General features: G+C 37.3%; 1 protein-coding gene across 3 annotated transcripts in view; it reads right to left on the bottom strand.

Annotated features, from left to right (window-relative positions):
• Positions 1–21,936, bottom strand: part of uggt2 (UDP-glucose glycoprotein glucosyltransferase 2) — a 60,403-nt gene extending 38,467 nt beyond the window's left edge. For all 3 annotated transcript variants that reach the window (XM_059029292.1, XM_034012147.3, XM_059029293.1), the window contains exons 1-15: positions 21,878–21,936; positions 20,061–20,194; positions 19,591–19,673; positions 19,296–19,426; positions 18,436–18,548; positions 14,680–14,857; positions 10,934–11,030; positions 9,949–10,021; positions 8,946–9,046; positions 8,075–8,174; positions 7,645–7,705; positions 3,876–3,967; positions 3,516–3,666; positions 1,976–2,095; positions 875–960 (exon numbers count right to left, since the gene is read on the bottom strand). In XM_059029292.1, coding sequence (XP_058885275.1) covers positions 875–960; positions 1,976–2,095; positions 3,516–3,666; positions 3,876–3,967; positions 7,645–7,705; positions 8,075–8,174; positions 8,946–9,046; positions 9,949–10,021; positions 10,934–11,030; positions 14,680–14,857; positions 18,436–18,548; positions 19,296–19,426; positions 19,591–19,673; positions 20,061–20,194; positions 21,878–21,901 — 1,544 coding nt within the window. In that variant the 5' untranslated portion in view covers positions 21,902–21,936. The remainder of the gene's footprint in view (positions 1–874; positions 961–1,975; positions 2,096–3,515; positions 3,667–3,875; positions 3,968–7,644; positions 7,706–8,074; positions 8,175–8,945; positions 9,047–9,948; positions 10,022–10,933; positions 11,031–14,679; positions 14,858–18,435; positions 18,549–19,295; positions 19,427–19,590; positions 19,674–20,060; positions 20,195–21,877) is intronic.
• Between the last annotated feature and the right edge of the window lie 5,076 nt (positions 21,937–27,012).

Raw genomic sequence — 27,012 nt, 5'->3', positions numbered from 1 at the left:
AACTCATTTATTTACATGACTAAATTATGGGTATTGAAGTTGTGGATGCTTTTTCTTATTAGCTTGATGACCATTTATGTAAAGTTTAAAAATCAAGTCAATATGTAAATGTAAATGTATGACTTGGATGAAAATATAAAAACGGACATAACTGCCGAAGGTTGGATTATAGCATCAGTTTCTGAACTCCCTAAATTAAATAAAATAAGGCATGCCTTATAAATGCACCACAGTGAAAAGCAGCAAATAATTACAACAATAATACTGAGGTTGTTAAGTAATGAAATTGATTCTTTTTGTAAAAACACAATTTTAATGCAGAATTATCAAGGGATTCACAACACACTGTCGCAAAATGTGTTGTAAATCCCTGGAACGTTTTTCCCACCTGGAACCTAAAAGAAGGTATCTGCTAAGGAAGGGTACACTACAATAATCGTTTCACTCCCCTCAGGGATTACAAACCTTCTGTATTTAGAGAAACTTGACCCAGCCGACGACACTGTTTCCTACATCACTTACACCTTCTCAACATCGAACGTTTAAATCTAATTCTTTACAGTTTAAAATGTGGGAATAATTTAAGATCTATAGCGAGTTAAACAATCTTCTACTTGTGGTAGATTATTATTTTCCCTGTAATTAAAAAAAGGTTGACTGTATTTTTTGAAAAAGTTCCTTTGGTAAACAGAGGACCTTGCTATATATGATGTACACTGCCACTTTACATTTTTTTCTATTACTTATATTTAGTTTCCAAAGTGGTTTCCATGGAAACAAACCAAGACTTAAAAGAAGAGAGATCCGACAGAACCAGAAGGCTGTTGGAATGCATTAATATATCAATGGATTCTTACTCTCTGGTAATACTGACCTGAGAGGAATCCTGTGCTGGTAGAAAAGTTCAGCTAGTTTAACTAGTTCAACTGTTTCTTCTTGAGCAGGATGGATGAACAACACCTGAAAACAAGAAAACAATTAGAATCTGGGTTCACTGAAGGTTGGGGGGTGTGGTTCTGCGGATTAGATGACGCTTTATCCCCCCCCCCCCCCCCCAAATGTCACACAAATGACAAGGAGGGCAAGGAGCCCAGCTCAACCACACTCCTGCTGGCTAATGTTAAACTGTAACTGAACTTGACTGGGGACCACACACAAACAAACACAGCTATGACCAAAAGTTCTGCATCACCTATAATTTTAGGACTGAGAATTTAAAAGAAAAAACTATATGAACATAATTTAGACCTTTTATTTCAAATAAACTACAAAATGATATTGCAAAAGTCTACCAGAACCCATAATAGTAGTACAGTATTTTATTAGATTTTGAAATGTCACATTTTTCAATGTCAGTTTTTCATTAAGTACATGAAAAACTACAAAGCGGTATGCAATTCAATATGTTAACATAACATTATTCAGCAGGTTACAATTGACTTTAGGAAGTAAAATGAGTTAATTCTATATGGTGTTGCAAACCCTTTGGCCATATCTGTACGAACATCAAAAGCTGAGGATTCCAATTAGTTTTCAGGTCTGACAAATGACATCTTTGAAAACCTAAAACACATGTTTGTAAACCAATACCATGGTTGTTAAAACTGGATCCATTGAGTTAACAACAACAACAACAACAACAACAACATAAATCTGTAAATAGATGTAAAGATGCTTTTTTGTATTCTTTGCTAGATTTGAAATGTTATTCATTCTCCAATAGCACTATTGATGTCTTGAACCAGACATCATTAGAAATGTTACTAAACATTTTACTAATGAGCAAATTTGTGTAAAACAGCAAGATTCAACTCACTGGTTATGACTTTTTTTTCTTTAAGGGGCCAACATCAAACGATATGATTTGCTGGATGTTCATATTTCATGCACACGCAAATATAAACAAGTATTGAGCTGAACAGATCACTGACAACATGCTCAGCAGGGCACATCAAGGCAGCTTGTCAAGGCTTACCAAACTGAAAAAGTTTCGTCTGATTTGGCGTATTACACCTGGAAAAGTCTGCCTTAGAAGCTCCTGACAACTAGAAGGCCAGGACTGGTACAAGTGGTCTGTTTCAATATCATTGACCCACTGAGAAAAAAAAGAAAGAGAGGTAAATGCATTAAAGATTCAATAGTCAATAAGTGAGCTTATTGTTAATTATTGCTTAGTAAGTCCAGAAGTCTGGCTACCATTTTGATGGCTACCATTCATGTAAGTCTGTTGAGAAAATCCTAACTTTTTTTTATTTTTTTTATTAACATCCTTTAAAAAAAACTCAAATATACCACTTCCAGTAAGCAAACAGCCACGACAGGGTGTGCGGTAAGACACATTTTACACACGCCTGTGTGCGGTGTGAGGCACAAGGCCATGATCGTGTCCTTTTTAATTATCCATGTTGGTTAAACACAGTGGAGTGCACAGTCAGACCAGGGGGCATGGGGAGAGACCAGGATCAACTCATGAATATTAGGCAACTACTGTGGACGAATGCTAAGTTCAGTTCAATTAGGTAATTAACAAGTCAATTAAAATATCAAAAAGGATGAACTCACAGAAATGTTTTAACCTTGTCTTTTCTTTCCTTTTTTTTTTTTTTTTAATAATTCGTGCTTGTAACAAATGTCCATGCAAGTTTAATCAAATTGGAGGAGCAGTTCCCCAGATAGAGCATTTATTAGCTTAACCAGCTACAGAATGCAGCTGGGTATCAAATTCGACTCCTGTGCAGCGGAAAGTGAAGACTTCTGAAGGTTTTGCAACATTCAAACATACTGCAGAAGACAGAAAAAAAAGTCCTGAGTGAACTGAGGAAAATTAGTTTCTCTGCCAGGGGGACTAGTAAGAGATAGATGAGTTTCCATCGATGGCAATTAACTTCTGTAAGATGACGGCCTTGGTAAAGCAGAATGGCAGTAAAAATGTCAGTGTCCCGGATGAGAGGAAAATTTGCTTCCAATCGGCTTTTAAAACACACTCGGTGAGGAAGTTAATTGCCATTGATTGGTACTCAACTGTGAAGGTGGGGGAAGGACAGCTTTTGTTTTTAAATCAACACATTAATGAATGGATTTATTAAATACCAGTCGATAAATACTTCTAAAATTCAATTACGAGTACGAGTATCAGCACACCCCTAGTACAGTGCTCCCTCGTTTTACACTTCAATACTAAACAGTTAGGAAGTGGCAACATGAATCATCTACATACCGTACTATACAGCACAATGGCCCTTTACTTATTCATGGTTTTCAATATTTTACCATTTTTGGATGTGCAAGTCAGACAGCAAAAATGTCATTTAAATGTATACCTAAATCAGTAAGCAGTGTACGTATCAACTATCTTGTTAAAACAGGCATTACAGCATTCCCTTTTCTAAAGTACTTTAATTGCCTGGTATAGTATATATTTTTTCCTTTTATTCTCATAAGTGTTTACGTTGAAATGGTTGGCTCTCTTACATGCTTAGTCTTTGCTTTGATCGTTTCTCTTGAAAAACACTCACCATGACTGCGGGATGGCGAATGTCCAGAGCAAAGCTATCCTCCGGTGGATGAACAGCAAGCCTCAGCAGTTTACTCAGATCATTGTTCTTGATACCAAGGTCATGAAGACCCTCCATGGTCTTACCTTCGCCCCGTATAATATCTAGAACACTAAAAGAAATACATGCATCCAATCGGAAAAATGATAGACATTTATACACACATATAATACATATACATTTTATATATATATATATATATATATATATATATATATATATATATATATATATATATATATATATATATATATATATATGAATGAGAGAGAGAGAGTAATGTAAGTTTAAAGTTTTAAAAATAACTTTTAAAAACTGTACCTGAATGCATTCTGAGTGTCTAAATCAATCTGAAGTCCATTAATGAATAAAGCAGAATCACCAGGGTTAATTCCCAAACTTTCTGTGAGGTGCTAAAAAGAATACAAATAAAGTTGAAGACACACTGTCCATGCTTATATATATTTTTTTTGCCGACTGTAGCAAAGTGTCGGTTATTTCTCCATTAAACAGGGATTTAAGGACAAATTCAATGTTTTTTCTGAACAATTAAAGTGTAAATAATAAAGCAGGGAAAATAGGTAGCAATATAGGTTTGGATTGAATTAACACACACTTGATGATGTGTTTATTGACTGAATTGGTGTTCCTTCATAGTTGCTCTATTATTTAATCTATAAAAATTCCCCAGGAAAACAAACAAAAAAGGGTTATTTGACCTTTAGATTTCCAGGCATGCAAAGGCAGTAATCCAATACATGATTAGAAACAATGACAGCGCTTCTCTGATCCAGCCAAGTAAGTCCTGCAGAGTCTCCAGCCATAGGCCACTTCATCACTCGTCTCCTGCTTTCTACCTACTGCCTCGCCGCGGACTAGATGAGATTATAGCACCTTTAATCTTGTTCAGTCCTTCTTTCAACCTGGCTTGCATGCAGCCGGATGAGACATATCCAGAACTACACAGCATGTGTCTGCATGGTCACGGTGAAAGGCCAATATATTGCAGAATGTTCTCTCAGCTGCATTCAGTTTTTCTGGAAGATTTGAATATTAAACTCAACATGGGATGAAGGCAGCTCTGATCAGAAGGTAAGATTTCATTTAGCCTATATAACCTGCAGGGCCGCTGGTTCTGTCCTGCCTGTAAATCCTTTGTTTTCAACACAGCTTGTTAGTGGTGCGAGAGTAGTGGCGTGCTACAGGCATATTTATCACCTTATTGGCCAGCGCAAATATTTATATAGAATGATAATAAGGTGGGCACACAGGAAGATTTTTCTCAACCATCTCCATGACTGAAGGTTGATTATCAGATGGTCACAGCTTCAAATCTGTACTTCCAATACCATCCTCCAGTCAACCCAACTGTGACTGGGTGCCAGTTCTGTAGAGATAGACCTACAGTAACAGCAGCTAACTTGTGACAAACAAAAAAAACGTCAGCTATCAACAAGCAACCAAATTTTTATAGTGTATTTGTTTTGTTTGTTTCGTTGCTTCTGTGTTGGGGAAGAATCTCTGTTCCTTCAAAAATCAGTCACAAGATGCAATCATTCCAGGGCATATTTGAACCCTCTTTGAGGGACACACATTTTTTGGTACAGCGCTCCATGCTTTCTGTTTTGTTTGATGCTGTGTTTAATGCACCCCTTTGTCCCACTCTGCCTTTCTATCTTCCCTGCAAGTGAGCACGAGGGCTTAGTTGAAAGCAGCACTCAGGAAGCTCAGCAGGGCATCTCAGCAATCCACAGGGATGCAATATTGGGCAAGGCAGGATTATTTTGTCTCAATTTGTGCAAACTGAAATTGAGTTAGGGGTGGCTCAGGAAATAAAATCAAAAACACATATGCTAGCATTTTAAAAAGAGTATTTTTTCTGCTTCAACATAATTAGTTTAAAATAATGCTGGGGGTTATTTTTGTATTAAAAAGAGAAATGGGATATTTATGTGAACAAAAACAAAACATATCATACTGAATGACTTGTTAACATACAGAAGCAGAGACAGACAAACATGGTGCCTCCAAATAACCACTGATTCTGAAAAATCTTAAGAATGTCAACAGAATTTCACAAGGAGTTATCCAGATAAATGAAAAAAAATAATCAGGCAGTTGATCAGACAGACAGCCTCCATACACCCCTAGATTATGAAAAAATTAGCTTGTGCTAAATAAGGTCCTTAGCAATGCATTAGAATATCTGTTCTCGATATCAAAAATCAAAACTTGCATAACATCTGGGTCAATAGGCAAGTGGTACCATAAATTAACAGTTTACATCACCATCTGAGAGATTTCATTTGAATCTGTCACGGTTTGCAGACTTTCTGATTTGATCATTTTGCTTAACAATGTTCATTTTAGAGGTGGTCATAAAAAAATAAACTGTAACACTGCCAATGCTGGATAATCATAAAAATATGGTCAGATTTGAAATCCAATTTAAAGTCTGTAGTTAACAGTAATGTGAAGAGGGCATTTTTACATCGGTTGTCATTAATATTTTTATAGCCAGATGTTATAAAACACTCCTGGGCAGAGAATATTATTTTCAGAGGACTTGGGTTAGAAATCCTTTCAACTCACAGTTGCCATGTGACTTGGTATAAAACATAACTTTTACCTGATTATCTTATTAAAACGTATTGCCTCTTAAAACTGATAACACTATGCAACACAATTTTTGTTCCTGGGTAGTAAGTGTTATTTCCTAATTGCTTATGCCTCCAAAGTATAGAAAATGGCTATTATTCCCCACAAACTTTGCTTTTGTGACCAGGACAGTGATATTTTGAAATTTACCTATTTCCAATGAGAAAACGGGCGAATGTGTGTCTTTTCGTTCACCCAAAGTCAGAAAAAAACAACATATGAATCCAAATTAACATGTATTTATACTAAAGTAACACAAAAATGACTACAAAAGATTTAGAAGTGAGTAGTTTTTCGAGATTTACGATTATACTGTAAATCACTTTCACGAATCAGCCCCCAAATGTAGTCTCCCATCATGTTCTCGTTATACTGTCCTTCATTGACAGCTCATCCAGGAGCCTCAAAGCCGTGCTGCTCCATAATGGTAACAAGTACCCGTCTCTTCCTCCTCAAAGAGGATTACAACAGCATCAAGACCTTGCTGGACGCCTTGAAGTATGATGAGTACGGCTGGGACCCCCGGAAGGTGCTGATGCCACCACTGCACATCAAATTGGGCCTTATGAAACAATTTGTCAGAGCTCTAGATAAGGAGTCGGCAGCCTTCAAGTACCTTCAAGACTTCTTCCCTAAGCTGTCTGAGGCAAAGGTCAAAGCCGGTGTCTTCGTCGGACCACAGATAAAGAAGATCCTGGAGTGCAATGAATTCCCCAAGAAGCTCACTAGTAAGGAGAAAGCGGCTTGGAACAGCTTTGTCGCAGTGGTTCAGGGCTTCCTGGGCAATCACAAGGCCGAAAACTATGTGGAGCTGGTTGAGACTCTGGTGAAGAACTACGGCACAATGGGCTGTAGGATGTCCCTCAAAGTCCATATCCTTGATGCTCATCTTGATAAATTCAAGGAGAACATGGGAGCGTACTCGGAGGAGCAAGGCGAGCGCTTCCACCAGGATATACTGGACTTTGAATGCCGCTACCAAGGACAGTATAACGAGAACATGATGGGAGACTACATTTGGGGGCTGATTCGTGAAAGTGATTTACAGTATAATCGTAAATCTCGAAAAACTACTCACTTCTAAATCTTTTGTAGTCATTTTTGTATTACTTTAGTATAAATACATGTTAATTTGGATTCATATGTTGTTTTTTTCTGACTTTATGTGAACGAAAAGACACAAATTCGCCCGTTTTCTCATTGGAAATAGGTAAATTTCAAAATATCACTGTCCTGGTCACAAAAGCAAAGTTTGTGGGGAATAGTAGCCATTTTCTATACTTTTGAGGCATAAGCAATTAGGAAATAACACTTACTACCCAGGAACCAAAAAAAAAAAAAAAATTTGTTACACGGTGTAATTCAAGGTCACACATTAAATAGAACTGCAAATTCAAACTCCATCAAGCACAGCTCTAGTGTAAAGTCCCACCTTTTGATTTTCCTCAATTTCTTTTCTCATTTCCTGGTTTACGACAGTTTTTGTCAGTGATCTGTGGGAACAATAAAAATGTTACTGTCACTGACAGCTCTTCTTAATTCTGGCTAAGCAGTACAAATCCATTATTAATTCTCAAATCTATCCGATCATCTATCCATCTTTCAGCATCCTCAAGGTGGATTGTTTAATTCATACCCATCAACAGTACAACCAATTTGAATAGTCGACATGGGATGGCACCCATATACTGTGTACCCACATTTTTTTCATTTTGTTGAGTAAACCAATACATTTTTTTTTACAATAATAATAATAATCTTTATACCGATGCAATCAGGAGCTCTTTCTAATTCTAACATCATAAAATTAAAAGCACTGGATTATTATTATTATAATCCATCATCTAAATGTTGTACATTACCTGGCTTTTGTAGGAAAATTTTGACTTATATCTCTCATTAACTTCATAGCATCATATTTTGGGGCTGAGGTAATCCGAGCTGCGGCCTGGAAGCTAAGGTCTATAAAAGATTTAAAAAAAAACAATAAAGAAATTTAGTAGCTTTCTATTTTTTTGGTTTATGATTAGTAACAGACCTTCTTACAATAAAAGTAACAGTTAAGATTGTCAAGATTTCTAACAGATTTTTGGATAAAATACAACAGTAAACCATTTTTAAGCAGGGATAGCAGCAGGTAGTTTAAGTTAACCTTTGGTGCTTACTAGTGTATTAGTACAATGGTGCGATAGAAATTAAACTAAGAGATACTGCATGGTTTACTCTAGTGTACTGCGCCTCTTCTAGCAGTTCCTCAATCTATTCCAAGCTTTACAATCGTCCTCTACCATTCTGAACACATGATCGAATGTGTGATAAAAATAATGGATTATATGTTACAATGACATTCCTTTATAAACCCACCTCTGTGCCACATTATTGGAAACAGCACAGGGGACAAATGCAACCGACAACAATTTATAATTCAATTCAAACTCTGCTCCAGTGTCAACATGTCTGCCGGCGGGTCAGCAACCGAGACTCTGCATAGGAAATCAGCTTCTTCACATCTGCTCCATGGCTTCCCAAGAATGTTTTTAATAGCCTGTCCTTTCAGTTAATGTTTCTATTAAAAATGTACTGTGGGGGGGGTGGGGGGGGTTGTGAAGGGCTGATAATAGAACAATTTACAAGATAACAGGTTATGTCATTCGTTTGACATTCACAATTCAATAGAAAGGGCCGCACCACACAATCAACAGTTCTGGGCATTCATTCTCGCAGCAGGAATACCTTGAAGTTCCCAGACCTTCAGGGGGGCCATGTCATTAGTACTTTCAATGAGGTGCTTTCTGAGCTCTCCAAGCTCTTCTTTCATATCGGGATGCACTTTCCTACAGAGACAAGAAAATTTAACATATACAAAAATAAGAAATAAAAAGTGTCAATTTCAAAAGCATGCACCACAGCGTATTAACCTGCTGAGGGTATAGTCTTTGTCTATAGCTGCTACAACCCTTCTGTGTCACACCATGGATTCGGCACTGTATTTTTTGATTAAAATACAGAAAATATCAAATCAAAGGTATTTCCACAGTAAATGTGGGCGTTCTGCGTGTAAAAGTTAACAGTCACCAGAGTGGATAAAAATCCAAAACGACGTCAAGGTTTTTATACTGGTAAGACACTCGATGCATTATCCAGCTATAACTTGTTTGGATACTATTATTTGAGAAGTCCTGGGGTTTAACCCTATCATGCATGGGACGGATTTAAAAAAAAAAAAAAATTAAAAAAAATACAACTCTTTCTAGTCTTTATATGGGGACATATTGCAGACGCAAATGCACGACAGCCTCATATGAGGGTGTCATTTCCTCCCCAAAAGTATTTATTTTGTGTCCAAAACTGCTTATTTCAGCTATTTTTTAAAAATAGCTGAAATACCGCACTCAGAGTTGGACTTCAAACAAAACATTTGGCTTGGAAAGCAGCAATTGGCAACAGGCCCCGTACTGTGAAAGGGGGATAACGAAACAGATTTGGAATGTCAATCACAATATAGAGCAATCATATAGCTGTGGCATCTCATTTCCAGGGATGTTTTGTTGGCTGCATATTTTATTGACCTGGGCAAGAGGGTTGGGAAATTCAATCAAGCCAGAGTTTAATGTGCACAGGAATTTGGATGGTTTACAAACTGGTTGTTCTAAATAGTTTCATAATAGTTTTTTGTTGGTTTATGTCCACACAGAATGTTGTTTAGTTTTATTAAGATATGAAATACTTCACATACTTTAAATTCTCAAAAAGAAAACCTTGGACTTCATCACCATCTTCACCATCCTCAAGCACAGTCGTGTTTGTATCTGGTGTTAAACCAATAAAGAAAGCAATAGAAAATGCAATTAAAGCACAGTTTAATGATATGTGCGACTCTAAAGGCCTAGTCACACCAGACACTGTGCGACAAGCGAATCTGTAGTACGACACACGACAAAATATAATAATACATGTAGCTTTGATATGAACCATTCACATTGCCTGCGATGTGACGGGTATTAGGGTCTATTTTTTGTGATTTGTTGCACAGCAGCTAAGGAATGACCAATCAGAGGAGTTGCCTATCACATCACGCGCAACTGTCGTCACGGTTGTGAAAGGTAGTGTCACAGTCAAAAGTATAATTTTATCGCAGGACAAATCGCATCATGTCTGGTGTGAATAGGCCTTAAAACTTACTGTGGTGTTAATAAAAAGATTAATCGCTTTGTAATGAACTGCTATACCTTGCACTGAAATGTATTTCAATTATGCTTAGCCACTCTCCTAGGGAGTTCCATTCCTTGTAGGTAGTCTCAGTAGTCAAAGGATAGCGAAAGAAGGGGATATGGTGGATAACTAATAGTAATGGAGTACATGTGCTCTTGTTATTTTACTTTACTACAGCTTACTAAGTGCTTTAAACCTTCAACTATGCTGCTAGTTGTATTTAACTTATGCCTCTAGGTATACTCTCTATGAGAAGTACTCAGAAGACAGCAACTAGAAAAGAGCTATGTATAGCTTTCATTCTGGTGAATAAACTCTTGGCTGCCGAACTTATGTCTCGTTATTTCACCATCTCAACGATCCTGAAGGTCCAGCACAACTTACTATGGGGAAAACTCTGAAGAGGAGTCCACAATTCTACAACTTCCATGTTTCTATCCAACACAAAAAACTTTCTAATTTTTAAATAAAAGAAACCACACATCATATTTATAGAAAACAATAAGCACCTTTCACTTGGGTGTCATCCACAGCTCTATACTCTGTACTTTTAATAGCAAGCTCAACGCCGTATCCTGACAAATGCATTTTACCCGAACTGGAAGACTGTAACAAGAGAGGAGAGAAAAAAAAGAGTTTAGGAGAAATGTGTCTGTGAATCATAAGCCATGGACTGCAGGCAGACCAGCAATGATCAGGAAAGAATAACATGCAATACATGACTGTACATAGCACTGTTATAGACACCATCTGAACATGTATTATCCTACATGAGAATGTCTGTACTTCTCAAAAGGAGTAAAATAACCCAAATATCCAAAAAGGATGAATCAGTATATAATTAAAAAAGACTTTAGGAGGTGGATGCCAACCTTGAATTCACAAGAAGAAAAATGACACACACTAAAAAGCAAATAGACTGTTAATTGCATCCCTGAATTTAAATTTCAAAAAATAAATTACTGTACAGAGGATAAAATGGTAATAAAACAATAATTAAAACTAATTCAAATATGAAATACGTTTGTTCTTTGTTAACCGCTGAAAGGAGCACTGCTGTCCTTTTTCTAACCTTTCATTTGATGTAATACCATTTTGACTGCTCATTTATCACGCTCACTCCCACATCACAATGCTATTCCTGAACAAGCTTATGTAGCTGAAATGTTAAAACCTTTTCTTTTTTGTTTGTTTGTTTTAAAGATTTTCAGTGCAGAATAAATCTGTGACAAGATTTGTGTTCAGCTACGGATTCCTGTTTCCCACATCAATGATCAGTGGAGACATCAACCACAAATAACAAAGAAAATATCCACCAAACTTAGTAACCAATGTGACACTTGGGAATATTTGTGCAGTGTGTCCCCCTCCTCACAAATAGATTACAGAACACAAAGTGCCTGTTGACAAATCCTGACATTTCACTACCGTTCTGATTTTGTTGTTAATCCCAAAGGTGCTTCACACAGTTTTATTTGGGTACATTTGGAATAAAGCACTGGAATCTCAGGCCATTTTTCTACTCCTATGCTTTATTAAAAAGTTTGCTTAACGGTACTCCACTGGGGCTTTAAAGTGACACCCACACATTAATGGGGTTTTCTCACTAGAGTAGGAGGCAGGATTTGTCAAGCACTGCACTTAAAGGTAATTACATAAAGCGTTTTAAAATGTTGCCATTTTCTCCTTAAATCTGGACTACCGATTGACACACTTCTGACTCATCTAACAAATATCACAATACTTGTTATAGGAGTACAATGTGAGGCTTGAAATGCTAAGATGTGTCTCAAAGCACCATTCTAGGTATATCCATTATAACGGGTCTATCCTTGTTTTAAGGTCTAAGTGCTGCTTTCGCTCCGAGTACGTGACTTCATATGAATCAGTTTGACAACAGGCAGCTGTCACTTCTGTCAACGTGCCCTTTGCGATCCGGAACCTCACTGAAAGATGTGTTTTAAAAAAACAATTACAAATATTAAAGAATCTGTTAATTGTTGAAAGTCCAGTGCTCCCTCATTATACCGCCAACTAAGGGTCCCAAACACACGTGAAAGCAAGGATGGGGGTCAGTAAAAATCCACATTTATACATTTTATAGTGTGTTCTGTATATTAAACAACATGGAAGATGTCCGAGAATAAGTAGTTATTTTCAGCACTGTAGCTGGTTACGAGTATCTTGCCGGTGGTAAAGTGAGGGAGACTTCATTGCATTTGTGTGCATTTGCTTGGCTTGCTGCATTGGAAGATGGGGGACAGTGAGAGTGGCGGAGTAAAGGCCTTTGCACACTAAATCCGTTCAGTTATTTAGATATATATATCATATATATATGATATATATAAAGTTGGGAAGCTAGCAATGAGTTACCGAAATACTTTCCATTACTTTCATGTACTGCCCATCTTTTCTGACTTAAGCCCGGTCACGCTTCTCCAGGTTAGGCCATTGTTTCTTTACTTCCTCGACTACAATTGAAATAAGAAGTATATAATAACCTATACTGCACAAAATCCATGTCTTTCCATGTGTTCTTTTTTTCTTTGTAATCTTTGTTGGATTTATCATAAAGTAATTTTTGTTTGGCAGCACACACAATTGGATTTTCCATTTTGTTCAGGGTACTGCAAGAACCCACATGTCTTCCCAGTCGCTTTTCATTGGTCGATGTCATTTTTAATGCAAATCGGATCAAATCTAACGCATCACCGTCGTATGACAATTACGGACTGTGCAAGGTTCAATAGGGAATGCAAATGACCGTTTTTTTCTGTTAAATTTGGATGCGTTATCGGATCCAGTGTGCAATGGCCTTAACAGGGGGGAGAAAAAACCATTGATTTAAATTGGTGCACATTGCTTCAGAAGGAACATATGGCAGAATGAGAGGATGCAATTTTAACCAGCGGCGGTATAACATGGGAGGACTGGACTGTAGGAGTTTAAAATACATGCTGAGAACCAAAAGATTAATAATGTTGCTAGTGATAATGAGAGGTGAACAAAATAATAAATACCAGCAGTAGATCCATGTGAAGCAATGATATTATAGTTTATGCCAATGACATGAAAATACTAAATATGTCCTAATCTACACCTACCTACGGGAACCAATTAAATATCCCTGTGCAGCACAAAGTTAACACCAATTATATAGATGTATAAAAAGACAAGAAAAAAATGAAATCCCGATTCGCTTGGGTCCATTACAGACCAAACTGCCCAACTTCTGACAATTTCACATGTATCAGGAATCAATACTTAAATATTGTATGCAAAGGTTAGGCCAAATTGTGTGCTGAAATGCTCTTTATTTTTTAATGGTGAAACAGGCAAGAGGAGGCAAGCTGCACTATTGCAGTCCTGTTAATACCATTTAGGGATTAAAAGGTGCCGGGCAGATTAAAGACCACAGTAAACTCCAAACACAGTTAATCATTCTCTCTATCTTAAACTGCCTCAGAAACCTTTCTCCTAGGTTTCCTGGTTTACATTCTATTGACAGATAGGTTTGGGAGGTGGCACTAGGTAGAATTCTCTTTTAGTTCTACATGGTTCAAAACATGTGCTCTGTAGATAATCAACTCAATGATGCCAGAGCGTTTCAAAGTGAAGTACTCTCCAAGACACCTAAACCATCTAATTCAACACACTGTGCAAATGCTTTGCTTTAAGGATGTCCGTTTTTACCATTCTTCCAAGAAGTAAGAAACTTTTTTTTTGTCAAGTTCTCTTTTGCCAACAGTGATCGACATTTGTTTAAAATTTCTCAAGTATACTTTGTTCAATGAAATAAAGAACACAAAATGTAATTACACGTACCATTGGTTTCTGGATTAAATACCAGTGCTACAACCCTCAAATGTCCTGCTTATAACACATCTACTTCCAAAAGTGGAATAAAACACTCTTGCTTTGATATGAAAGTGCTTTAAATGTCAATTGTGAATACCGTACTGCACTTAACAAAAGTTTTTAAAATAAATCAGCTTTTCTCTTTCTACATAGTTTCTGAGACCTTCGCCCAATATGCTTCATTTCAAATATCATGCAGGCAGACAACAAGCTGACAAAAAATATTGTCTTCCTAGAATGGCTAGCTTTTCTATAACTCATTATCTGTCAGGGAAATGAACCACCTGAAAGTAGAACAGAAGAAGAAAAACAGGAATCAATGTCTTCCCTGCATGCCAGGTGAAAATCATCAATTATTCACAGCAAGAAAAAAAAAATAAGAAGAAGGAATACTTACTGCAACAAAGTGGCGCAACACATAGACAATTTCTCCATTCTCAGCTTTCTCAGACAACACCTTGTGGAAGTTATTAAATGAGTTTGTACCAAGCTCAGCGTAAAGGATGACAACTGGGGGATCTCCCCCATTAATCCCAGGAAATGTATGGTCACTCTTGTACAAATATGGCTTGGGTCTGCAAGAAAGAACAGGACACTTGTTTCAGTATTGTATTTTTGAGTGACAACACTATTTTTTGCAACGCTGTTCAAGCCAGATTGAGACGCGACAAGTCTCAGTTTCAGACAGCCCCACAGTGATCAACCTCTGAAAGTAAAGATTACCATAGATTATACATTTCACAAAGACTACATTTGGACATTCTCCAAGGCTTTCCACTTTCCACATCTTCTAGTGCACATCAACTGACACAGGACAGAATTATACGGACTAGCACGTCTCTGGTAATACCCCAACGCATATTATAATACAGTTGACTCTCATTAATCTAAACCAGCTGGGGCTGGACCCTGTTCAGATACTGATAGGCTATAATTTCGCTACACTTTTGTATTGTTCTTTGACCTATACTCCAGTTTTAAACTAGCGGTTTCTCATGATAAAAAAGCATACATTTTATTACTCTAATACAGTTTTCTGCCAGGATTTTTTTAATATGTTTTACAGGCCCAATCATCTTCCTGCTATAATGGGCTTCTATCTGTGTGCGTTTTTTAATTTTCACGCTCCGACTTCCTAAGCCTATCAGTGTCCACTGTTGACTCTTTCTTGTACTGCAGATGACTCACTGCTGCTGGTCTAAAGGCTGTGCTGGTATAGGCTCGGAATAAGCTCTGTGACCTACTATTCATGTTTCAGCAACAACTACAAGCAGCTCAGACTCAAACAATCTGTATTTGCTTTTTTGTATTGGACTTGTCGGGACTATTAACGTTTTTCAATGGAAAGATGCCTGACAAACCATAGGAACACAGGAAACCAGTGCAGGCACATACAGAGGGTCCTCATAATCCCAAAGCAAGCACTACGTTATCATGAAATGTATTCTAAAACCTTAAAATAAATGTTTGCTTTAGATTGGGGTTGGAGATAGAGTTATAGTGTAACAGACAGACAAGTCATGTGGTTCAGTGTTTAAATTAAATGCAGAATCAAAATGTCAGTTACATAAAACATACTGTACTATATAGATCACAGATGCTATCCATGTAACAGTTTTGATGTAAATGCATTATATTGACAGGAGTGGAGCACACAGGTATTTTAATATCCCTGTGTTTGTATGCACACCAACAGTACCCAGAACAAATACATACATACATTTCCCATTGCATTGACAGTCATTAGTGTTGCATACTTCTTATAAAAACTTTGAATAGAACCAAGCACAAATACACTTTCATCATTACATGGTATAGAACTGTTATTCATCATTTATTTTCACTTACCGTGCAGCAATGTACATGTCTGTGTAATAACTTTGAGGCCACCGATATTGTTGTTTTATCTATTGCAGCCAACACCCTGTGTGCGATTCAAAAGATGGCACAGTCTGCTATGTGTAATGTATGTATAATAAACAATTGACCCTGTAGACCCCAATGTAACTTGAATGACCTTTGACTGCTCTCAAGTCTCTACAGGAGATACAACGTAAAGCGATGATGTCGACTATTTAAGGTAAGAAAGTGAATGAGTGCATATACAGGTTAAAAATACTACATCAAACTCAAGTTTATCCGATTACAGCCTAATGCAATCTGAAACATCTATAGGAGGCTAGCGTGTGACAAACGCTTGGTAAAGATTAATGCAAAATGAAGGCAGTTTTTTGTATTGCAATAGTGCCCTCACGATGAATGCTCTACCGTCTGAAACGCACAACTCCTGTCGTGGTTACTTACAAATGGTAATGCCTGTAACGTGCGAGATAATAAAACGTGCTTGCCAAGTTTGATCTCGATTTCTCTAGATAAACTGTATATAGAAACACAATTGTAATATACTGTATGGACAGATTTGGGTAAGGGGTCTTCATGCCTCTTTTCCACTGTACAACCAAGCCGCACCGAGCCCTCACAGTGCGGTTAATGAGAGCCTGGGTGGTTGTTCCACTACAGAGCCGAGCCGTGCTACTGACGTCATGCAACGAAAGACATTTGTTATTAATTAACTCAGTTTGCCAAAAGATGCGCAAACAAAAGGTGTTCAAAAATGAGTAGACAAACGGTACAGCTGTATCTTGTACCTCTATATTTTGTAAATATATTTAGGAATTTCTTTATAATCTACAAATTTTTACTGATTATATCAACCTAATAAAGTTAAATTGGTTCTGTTGAAGGGATAAAAAGAAGGTTTTTAAAACAGGACCTGCCAAAGATATCCCGTTTAAGGATAGTTGTTTTTTGTTTGGGTGCTTAAAAACAAGCTGCACAAGCGCTGTATTTTGTTTTACTATATTTTTGTAAATAAGTTAAGAATTTTTTTTTCTGCATTTTTTTTTTCTTTATATTAATATAATAATGGTCAAGGATGAGAAATTTGGTAACATTGTGTTTTTGAGTGAAATTGGGAAATTGGGGCGTTCTTATTTCTGACGCACGACTGCAGATGTTCCTGAACACTTCTATCTGCCCACAGATTAACTAGAGCCTGCCCTTCCTCAGCGTCCCAAGGCTGTACTTTTCTCTCATCACACTCGCTGCCTGCCATGTTGCTTGTTGTTTGTCTTTCTGGCGTGTACTGACTGATGTAACGTAATGACGAAAACCCTTAACCCTGCCCCTGGCCCGGGTTGGAGCCAGATTCAGATGTTTTGTGAGGCCGGAGTTCCACGGTTTGGTTCTCGCTCGGCTTGACAAACAGCCGGTGGAGAAGCACCCGTACCCGTAACATACCAAGCCCTCACGGGTCGGTGTGCCAGTGGAGAAGGGGTAAGATACAGGCTTCAGTATCTCAACCAATCAGCGACTAGAAATCAGTAACTCACATTAAGGTATGTCCATAGGAAGTTCCACTACAATTTAACAGATGATTTAGCAAAAAAAAATGTGACACAAGCTTTTCAGGGAAAAATTAATTTTTTTATAGAACTTCCTTCATACTTTCAAGTGAAATAAATTTAAATACATAAAAGCACTGAGGGATGCACAGCAGCCCCTCACAGTGTTGCAGAGCACCCTGCACTGTTTACAAGAAACGCATTATGTTTCCTTTGTGGTGTCCTGTGTAACATGCACCTTAGCTTTGTATCTTTAAACACATAGCCGACGCTTTAGAATTATTTAATCAAACATCATAGGTCATAACTCACCAGGGGAATACATTCCTCAACATTTACTCAGAAGTGGTCAGCAGCAGAAAAAATAACGTATTTTCTAAACGTTGCAGTGTATCCAGGTCATGCTCCCTCCTGCATTCATTCGGGTTTTTTTCTGTTCCCACAATGCACCACTCATTTCAAATCAGAGCAGCATGATCTGTATACACCGAGATGTCTTGAAGAAAAAAAAATCTCTCCTAGCGAACATTCCCAAATAAAAGATGAAAGAAGTAATTCCCTTGTTGATGTACCTATGATTTGTGAAAAAATATCAAATATATTTTACTGCGACATAGACAACACGAGATACAACAGAGTAATCTGTTTCTTGTAAACACTGCTGGGGGGTTCGTTAGCTCCTTAGATATCTAACAAGTAGCTCAAGCTGCAAGAGTCAACTAGGAGCTTACTAAAGAGCCCGTCCTTACCTGCTGGCCGCCTTCTTCAGGAGTTTCTTGACCTCATTAGCACTGCAGGTGTGTTTCCCATGGATGGCCACAAAGGCACTGCAACCTTCAGGTGGTGGTTCATCAGCTGCAATCTGTTAAAATAGCATTGTAAACCACAAAGGTAATCATGTTCCAGCTCAATGTATTCAAGTCTTATGACTAAAATGTGGATTTTTTTTTCCCCCCCATAAAATACCAAATTTATATGTAAAAGCATATGCTAAAAACAAGTCAAATTAAATGGCCATGCACAAAATGGAACCGATGACAATTTCCATGAAAATATGTATGGCCAACTCCATCATCTATAATGTGGTTGTGCGTTTTTAGCAGATCTCTGGGAATTAGCACATAGATCATCAGTTCAAAGTTGTGCAAATCTTTCTCTTTTTTGTACCAGCAAAAGAGCATTTACAGTACGTTAAAGTCCTCAGAGGGTTTTTGAAAGAATAGTTAATACAGGAACTTGGAACCATACAGAAATAGGTCTCACATAAATCATAATATTAACACCATCTAAAGTAATACTGTGCATATTATTTACTTATTTATCTTCCATCTATTTTTTTCTAGAAACTTTGACATGGGTGGGGTATTTCAGGAACTGCTATTCACCCTCCCAATAACTGCCGCAGGTAATACTGTAAATCACAGGAAAACACTGAAGGGACAAAAAAGCTAGATGAATAAATTACTGTGTTAAATAATAATGTGTTTGCTATTGTCTGTTTAATGCATTCAAACCCCAAATCACCTGAAAACAATTGAGAACTGAATTGATAAAAAGAGAAGCTCTTCGCATGGAGGTCACTGAAAAGAATCGGCACTGCCAATCATACCTGCTGGAACATCTGCACAGCTGGAGAATACACTCTCAAAGCAAGAGCAAACTTCAACAGATTAATCTGAAGATCTGTTACAAATTGGGCAGCTTTCTTCAGTAACAAGCTGTAGTAAGAACTCCCTGAATCTGGAGAACGAGGACAGCAAAAAATAATTACAAAGCCTATGTAGCAAAACACATGCACATTGTATTGAGAGAATAAAGAATTAAAAACGTGGAATGTTGAATGTAAGAATTCAGGCACATCTGTGTAGATGTATAACTTTATGTCCCAGTTGAATTTTACTTACCAGCTTTCCTATATATTGTCAATTCTCTTACAGTGTCCACAAACTGCCAGAACTTTTCATCACTGTCTTCTGCAATGAACTCACTGAAAATAAATTAAGAATACAATGATTTGCTGCTGTAGTCCAGGAATTAACTTCCGACTACAAATAACGTTTGACAATTTGGAAAACATTATTTACTTGACATGTGTTTGCTTGTTTGTTTTAGAATTGTGATAATATAGTTTAACATTGCACAAAAAAAGGTTCCAAACATAATTTTTTTCATTGAACAGCAAAGACATGACACCGATTACTTCAGTGAGTGTGAGTTCATTACTGGGACTGAGGTATTACAGGCTTGCCTTGTATCAACAGGAAGTTAGGGTTATGACATATTTCAGATAATAACAGTATGTCAGTCAATTACATAAAAGCTAATACTTAAATCTACGTTATCACTGTACATTCCGTCTACAACATCTACCTACCTGGTCTCCAGCAGAAGCGGTGTGGCTGGCCACTTAGCATTTAAGCTGGCAGTCACCCCTTTTGTTGCTGCTTGGATTGGTGGAGCATTCAGCAACAATGCACACAGAATAAACAGTGCCATTGTTCCAGGACCCTGAAATGACAACAAAAACAAAACACTTTCAGTACTGGAAAAAGAGTGAATGAGTTTGCATTTTTATAGTGGAGTCACCTATAGTATAATGCATAGGAAATAGACTTGATTTTTCAAAGGGAGCAATGTGAACCTACAGTAGGTTACCATTAAAGATCACTGCACCCATTAAAATCGTGGTCCACAAAAAGAAAAATCAAACAAACCCAGTACCCTCCACATCTAAAACCTGTTAAATACTGACTGTAGACTATTTAAAATCCCAGGGCAACCTCAGCCTGGAAGAAAATTGTAAATAGTAATGTAATCAGACAGGGCATGACACACACAAGGTGGTTTAAAAAGGAGAATGCTTTAAGATAAGGAGGATTTGGGCTTGAAGGCAGTTTGAGAGTGCTAGTACATGTTTTCTGAGGTAAGGGAGCGTTTTGAAACATAATGGTGGCTTAACGTTTGGTGCATGTGTTCCAATACTTAGTATGCCAACAACGCTATATACATAGTGCAGGAGAGGGAAAGAAAATGGGTCTCACGTTCACCCAAGCCTCTTAAGGGCTCATCGGTTTTATATCATGAACAAGAGGATCTCTAGAATAAGAAAACGTCTGTAATTACTGATTTGTCTACATTAAAAAAAAAAATCTACTTTTTTCAGTACAGCTACTTTCTTTGTAACTAACAACTAAAAACCCGCGACCAATACTTTATCATACACAGACACGTTCCAAGAATGTGTGATCATATTGTCTCTGGCGGGCGTCAGCCAGTGACACGCAGGTATGTGCGGATTGTGGGAACTGTGTAAACCGCAATGTGTGCTATGCAGAATTGCCTCTTTACGTCTGTGATTTTTTGTCTGTCCGGTTTCTAGTTGAATGAAGAACTTGTCTTTGTAGGTAAACATCTGACCGCATTTTGATTATACAGAACTGTTTTTAAAAAAGTATTCCTGATTATTTCTCAATGGACCTTTGCGAAAATATTACAACGGTAGCCTAATTCCTGCGTATACTTCTTGTCCACGAATTCAACGGTTTTTAAGAAAGTCACTGCTGTATAAAGATATTTAAACCGCGATATTTATCTATTTCTGATAACGGTTGAATATTTTCTTAAACGAAGCTTGTGATTTTCTGTAGCTAACAAAAAAACAATTCTGTCAATTAATTTCAACTTTATTATCGACTAGTATCGGTGGACCAGTATAAACTATTTTTCAAATAATAGTAAACACATAATATGCACGATCTGTCGTCGTGGAAAAAAAATAAATAACGAAAGTGCTGTACTTAAAGGAAACTTATAATTCATTTGGTAGGTACACATCATCAAACAGACCCACTGCCACGTCTGTAAACGGGTTAGTGTTTTCAAAGGTACCGATATAACATGTAATTAGAGTTTGAAATTAAATCATAATATTACAGGTAGACGTTTCTTAAATGCAGAACGCATTAATTAAAACCGTACTTGCAATGATAATCTAACTTTTATTTGACTTTTAATCCGTACTACTGTGTCTGCCTAGATAACCCAATTAGACACAGTAAACCACAAATATAACTTTTTTTTTTTTCTAAAAACAATGTGACACAATCACTACATTAGTATACTGTATCTTTTAATTTGTAAAACTGTAGCCGCTGTTTCTCATTCATTTGTGGAACTGTAGTGTAGACTTACCCCAGCTTGGCTGGTCGTTGCCATTTTGGGGTCTTCACAAATCCACTACTTTAATTGACTCTTTCCTGACTTGTTTTGAACTATGTGAGAATGTTGTTCTTTTTTTCTAGTCACAGGTTTGTAGTCGTGAAAACGTATTATTTACAATCGCTTACTTGTTGCGTTAGTTGTGGTCAATTGGAATGTTTAAAAAGGTTTTTTGGGGGTTTTTTTGTACATTAATGCACATTTCAAGCAGGCAATTCTTTGGCCGCCTGCATTAAACTGCTGTACTCTTAGTGCGTTGTTCTGCGCTTACACATCGTCCAAGTGTATACACAGTACGAATACATTAACAGATTACTATGGAACACATACATACAACCAGTTTAAAAAATGAAATTACCCAATATCACAAACATATGAAGAAGTCCTCGAGGTAGGGCAGTGATTAAAATGAGCAAGATAAGTTATTCCATTATGATATATTACTGAAGAAAAGACTTTAAATGTCATATAATGACCACTCAGGGAACTGTGTAAAACAAGTGATCTTTACATGTGGCTATTTGTGATCTATTGTTTATTTATTTATTTATTATTTATTCATTCCAATGCATAACTTCTGTTTTCTGCACTTCGCTGCACCACACCCCAATCACCTCTTTACTGTGCACTTTTCTTTAGCTCTGAATATTGAGAACAATATTTAAATTAAAATAACACATTATTATCCCTTATAAACGTTTACTACTGTATATTGTATTTACCGTGCTGGCAGTGTGTATGCTGCTTTCGCTAAGCTTTTACTATGCTTTACTACACTTTGCAATGCTTTTGGATCTGTTTACCACAGTAAAGTTTTAGACAGTGTTATAAGGAGGAATCTAAAAGACTATTATATACAGTACATGTCAACGCAGTTTGATCTTCATGGCAAAACAGTATAAGTATTATGTTGTATGTGGAAATACTTTTATTTTGGATTTTGTAGCACAGATTTATCGGAGAGTCATGCAAGGTTACCATTTTTAAACCAAACACAATGTTGATGGTATCAGGTGCTAAATAAATAATGTATTTGTTTTGTTATTGTTTTATATCCACTCTCTGCACCACTTTAAACTGTCTAATACACGCTTACTATAGCTGCTGAGCTTGGGTTTAAGAATTTTGGATTTGGACTGTGCATCCTCCTGCAGTGTGACACCCATACCACTGCACACACCTTTTAATAGCACTCATTATGACACCATACATAAAACATACAGTATATGTTGTCAAATATTGATCACATTACATTTTACCAAACATTTCAAAAGTGAATGAAGGATAGTGTTGCACAGCAATAACATTCAATGAATCTGAATAGTGTAAAAGAAAGACAAATGGTAGCAGTAGTAAAACCCTATCCCTCAGCACAGTCCTTTTTTATGTACATTGTGTGAAGTTACAGAGACCATTCCTGTGCTTATGGGGATACATTTCAGCATGTTAATAGCTTGTTTATTTAATGTGTGAAGAATTGCCTTGCCAAGACAGGACAGCCAGGAGATAAAATATTTAAGTGAACTAGGAACTGCTTTGAATCAGTGTCCTTTGTTTTATTTTCTGTGCAATCCCAAGGCATGTGTATTCTGTTCAGTCCTCAGGCATGTGTATTCTGTTCAGTCCTCAGGCATGTGTGTTCTGTGCAGTCCTCAGGCATGTGTATTCTGTTCAGTCCTCAGGCATGTGTGTTCTGTGCAGTCCTCAGGGATGTGTATTCTGTTCAGTCCTCAGGCATGTGTGTTCTGTGCAGTCCTCAGGCATGTGTATTCTGTTCAGTCCTCAGGCATGTGTGTTCTGTGCAGTCCTCAGGCATGTGTATTCTGTTCAGTCCTCAGGCATGTGTGTTCTGTGCAGTCCTCAGGGATGTGTATTCTGTTCAGTCCTCAGGCATGTGTGTTCTGTGCAGTCCTCAGGGATGTGTATTCTGTTCAGTCCTCAGGGATGTGTATTCTGTTCAGTCCTCAGGCATGTGTGAAACACAAGAAAAACATAAAAAGTAAGGTTACCAGGCGCAAACAACCAAACAAGAGTCCTTAGGCATGCTGTAACACAGCCCTCAGCTATGGCTCATTTGCCCCTTTAAATGCGATTTACCCATTCCCAAAAACACACTTCTCAGTTTATAACACACAGTAGTAAACCATGGTTACACAGCACACTTACAGCCTCCGCCTCAGCCTCAGCCTCAGCCTTCACATAACTCCTACCTTCAACCCACCACCAACACAGACAAAGACAAGCTTTTATACACACCCACATTACATTAATTACAAACACTTAAACAATAATTCACTTAAATGATCCCCAAGTGCACCCAGGTAATTCCGCAACAAACACACAGGCAGGGCTCTCGTCCTGTTACTATATATGTGTGTGTGTGTGTGTGTGTGTGTATATATATATATATATATATATATATATATATATATATATATATATATATATATACATATATATATATATGCAGCAGCCATGCACTTAGAATGTCCCGCTAAGTCTAGGGAGAGTGCCTCCCTATTACTCTGCTATATTCTCTTCTGTGCCAAGAAAGAACAGCTTATTAACTAACTGCCATTGTTCCTGGGTGAATTCCTTACACAATGTAAAAGTATGCTCTGTGTCAGTGATATGGCCAGAGGTTAAAACAATGTGGCAGTGAAAGGGTTATGTTCTACTCGACAACACTGGCAATGGAACTTGGGGGATATGTGTCAATTATTCATTGACTGCCTTTTGCAGTAGAATCTATTTTGCAGCAAAATATGTGTTCTAAAACACTGGAAACAGTTATTTTAGAATAAGTGCATTCTTTGATACTTAAGTCATTTCAAACTGAATACCAGCTGTCAGCCCACCATAAACGTTGATTACAACATGGAGATGAGTCTTTTATATACTGTATTACTAAACGTATTTCAGTGGTGCAATTTGTATTTTAACTATATATATATATATATATATATATATATATATATATATATATATATATATATATATATATATATATATATACTACCGGTCAAAAGTTTTAGAACACCCCCATTTTTCCAGTTTTTATTGAAATTTAAGCAGTTCAAGTCCAGTGAATAACCTGAAATGGTACAAAGGTAAGTGGTAAACTGCCAAAAACTGAAAAATAATGTACATTTCAGAGTTATACAAAAAGGCCTTTTTCAGGGAACAAGTAATGGGTTAACAACTTACAGCTGTTCTGCAGCAATGGAAGTAAATTAAGCCTTGAAGGTTGATGCTAACAATTCCTACAGGTGTCCCAACTTTTGTTGATTACTTACAAACCCTCTGTCTGTATAGAAGCAGTGTTGGAACAAACTGTGTTACTACACCCTCTTAAACATTATTTGGACAGTATTGTACTGCAGGAAGTAGTATATTGCTCTCATAATGGCGAGAAAAAGGCAATTAACAAAGGAAGACAGACAGACCATTATAACCCTTAAAAGTGTAGGTCTTTCCTTTAGAGAAATTGCAAAGAAAGCCAAGGTGTCAGTGAGTACAGTTTCCTACACCATCAAAAGGCACTTGGAAACTGGAGGAAACTCTGACAGGAAGAGGTCTGGCAGACCCAAAGCCACAACAGAATCAGAAGACAAGTTTCTGAGAGTCAACAGCTTGCATGATAGGCGGCTCACAGGACAACAGCTTCAAGCACAGCTTAACACTGGTCGAAGTAAGCAAGCCTCAGTTTCAACTGTGAAGAGAAGACTTCGAGCTGCAGGTTTGACAGGTCGAGTGGCAGTAAGAAAGCCATTGCTAAGATGGCAAAATAAGAAAAAGAGGCTTGCCTGGGCCATGAAGCACCGCCAGTGGACTACTGAAGACTGGAAGAAGGTCTTATGGACCGATGAATCAAAATTTGAAATCTTCAGTTCATCACGCAGGGTTTTTGTACGCCGTCGAGTAGGCGAAAGGATGGTTCCTTGGTGTGTGACACCAACTGTCAAACATGGAGGAGGAAGCGTGATGGTCTGGGGCTCTTTTGCTGGATCCAGAGTCGACGACTTGCACAGAGTGAGTGGCACCCTGAACCAAAACTGCTACCACAGCATTTTGCAGCGCCATGCAATACCCTCAGGTATACGCCTAGTTGGTCAGGGGTTCATCCTACAGCAAGATAATGATCCAAAACATACCTCCAGGCTATGTCAGAACTACCTTAGAAGAAAAGAACAAGACGGTAGGCTTCAAATCATGGAATTGCCAGCACAGTCTCCAGACTTAAACCCCATCGAGCTGGTTTGGGATGAACTGGACAGAAGGATGAAAGCAAAGCAACCTACAAGTGCAACTCATTTGTGGGAACTTCTGCAACAGTGTTGGGAAGAACTTTCCGAACAATATTTGATTTCCATTGAAGAAAGAATGCCACGAGTGTGTTCGGCTGTTATATCTGCAAAAGGTGGCTACTTTGATGAGTCAAAAATTTAGATTAAATATTGTTAAACAGAACGATTCCATGATTTCTTTTTTTATCTCCAATTGTTTATTTGTTATATGCTTTAATTTCAGAGTACATTGAGACATTAAACTGCGTACATTTCAATAAAAACTGGAAAAATGGAGGTGTTCTAAAACTTTTGACCGGTAGTATATATATATATATATATATATATATATATATATATATATATATATATATATATATATATATATATATATATATTCAATTGATACCCTTATTTTCTAAGAGCTTTAATCTATTTCATGCTCCCTTTAGTTGTACGAGCCCCGCTATTACACCCGAAACTTATTTTGTGGGTCAGCAGTCTTTACCACACTTCAAACTTGCCATAACCTAGGAATTTAACTCGGCAAATGTGTAGAAAAACTTGCAATGATATTTATAAAAAAAACCTCCACGGGTGGGTTTCCCCATGCCAAGAAACGGCTTTATCAAGAGTAGTTTATCGCCCAAGTGCGCTGTCCAAGGTACTGACGCGAACAGTAAATAATGAAAACTGCTGTATTCATTTTTGTACATATCCAATGAGTTATTTCATTTCATGAGCTGTTATCATTATTATTATTTTAGAAAAGCAAATATCAACAAAGTAAAAAATACAGTTTTGACCTTGCAGTGAGCCAAA

This window comes from Acipenser ruthenus, chromosome 8 (genome assembly GCF_902713425.1).
Source record: "Acipenser ruthenus chromosome 8, fAciRut3.2 maternal haplotype, whole genome shotgun sequence".
NCBI lineage: Eukaryota > Metazoa > Chordata > Actinopteri > Acipenseriformes > Acipenseridae > Acipenser > Acipenser ruthenus.
The sequence above is the reverse complement of the archived record's forward strand: the minus strand, read 5'-3'. Positions and strand labels throughout refer to the sequence as shown.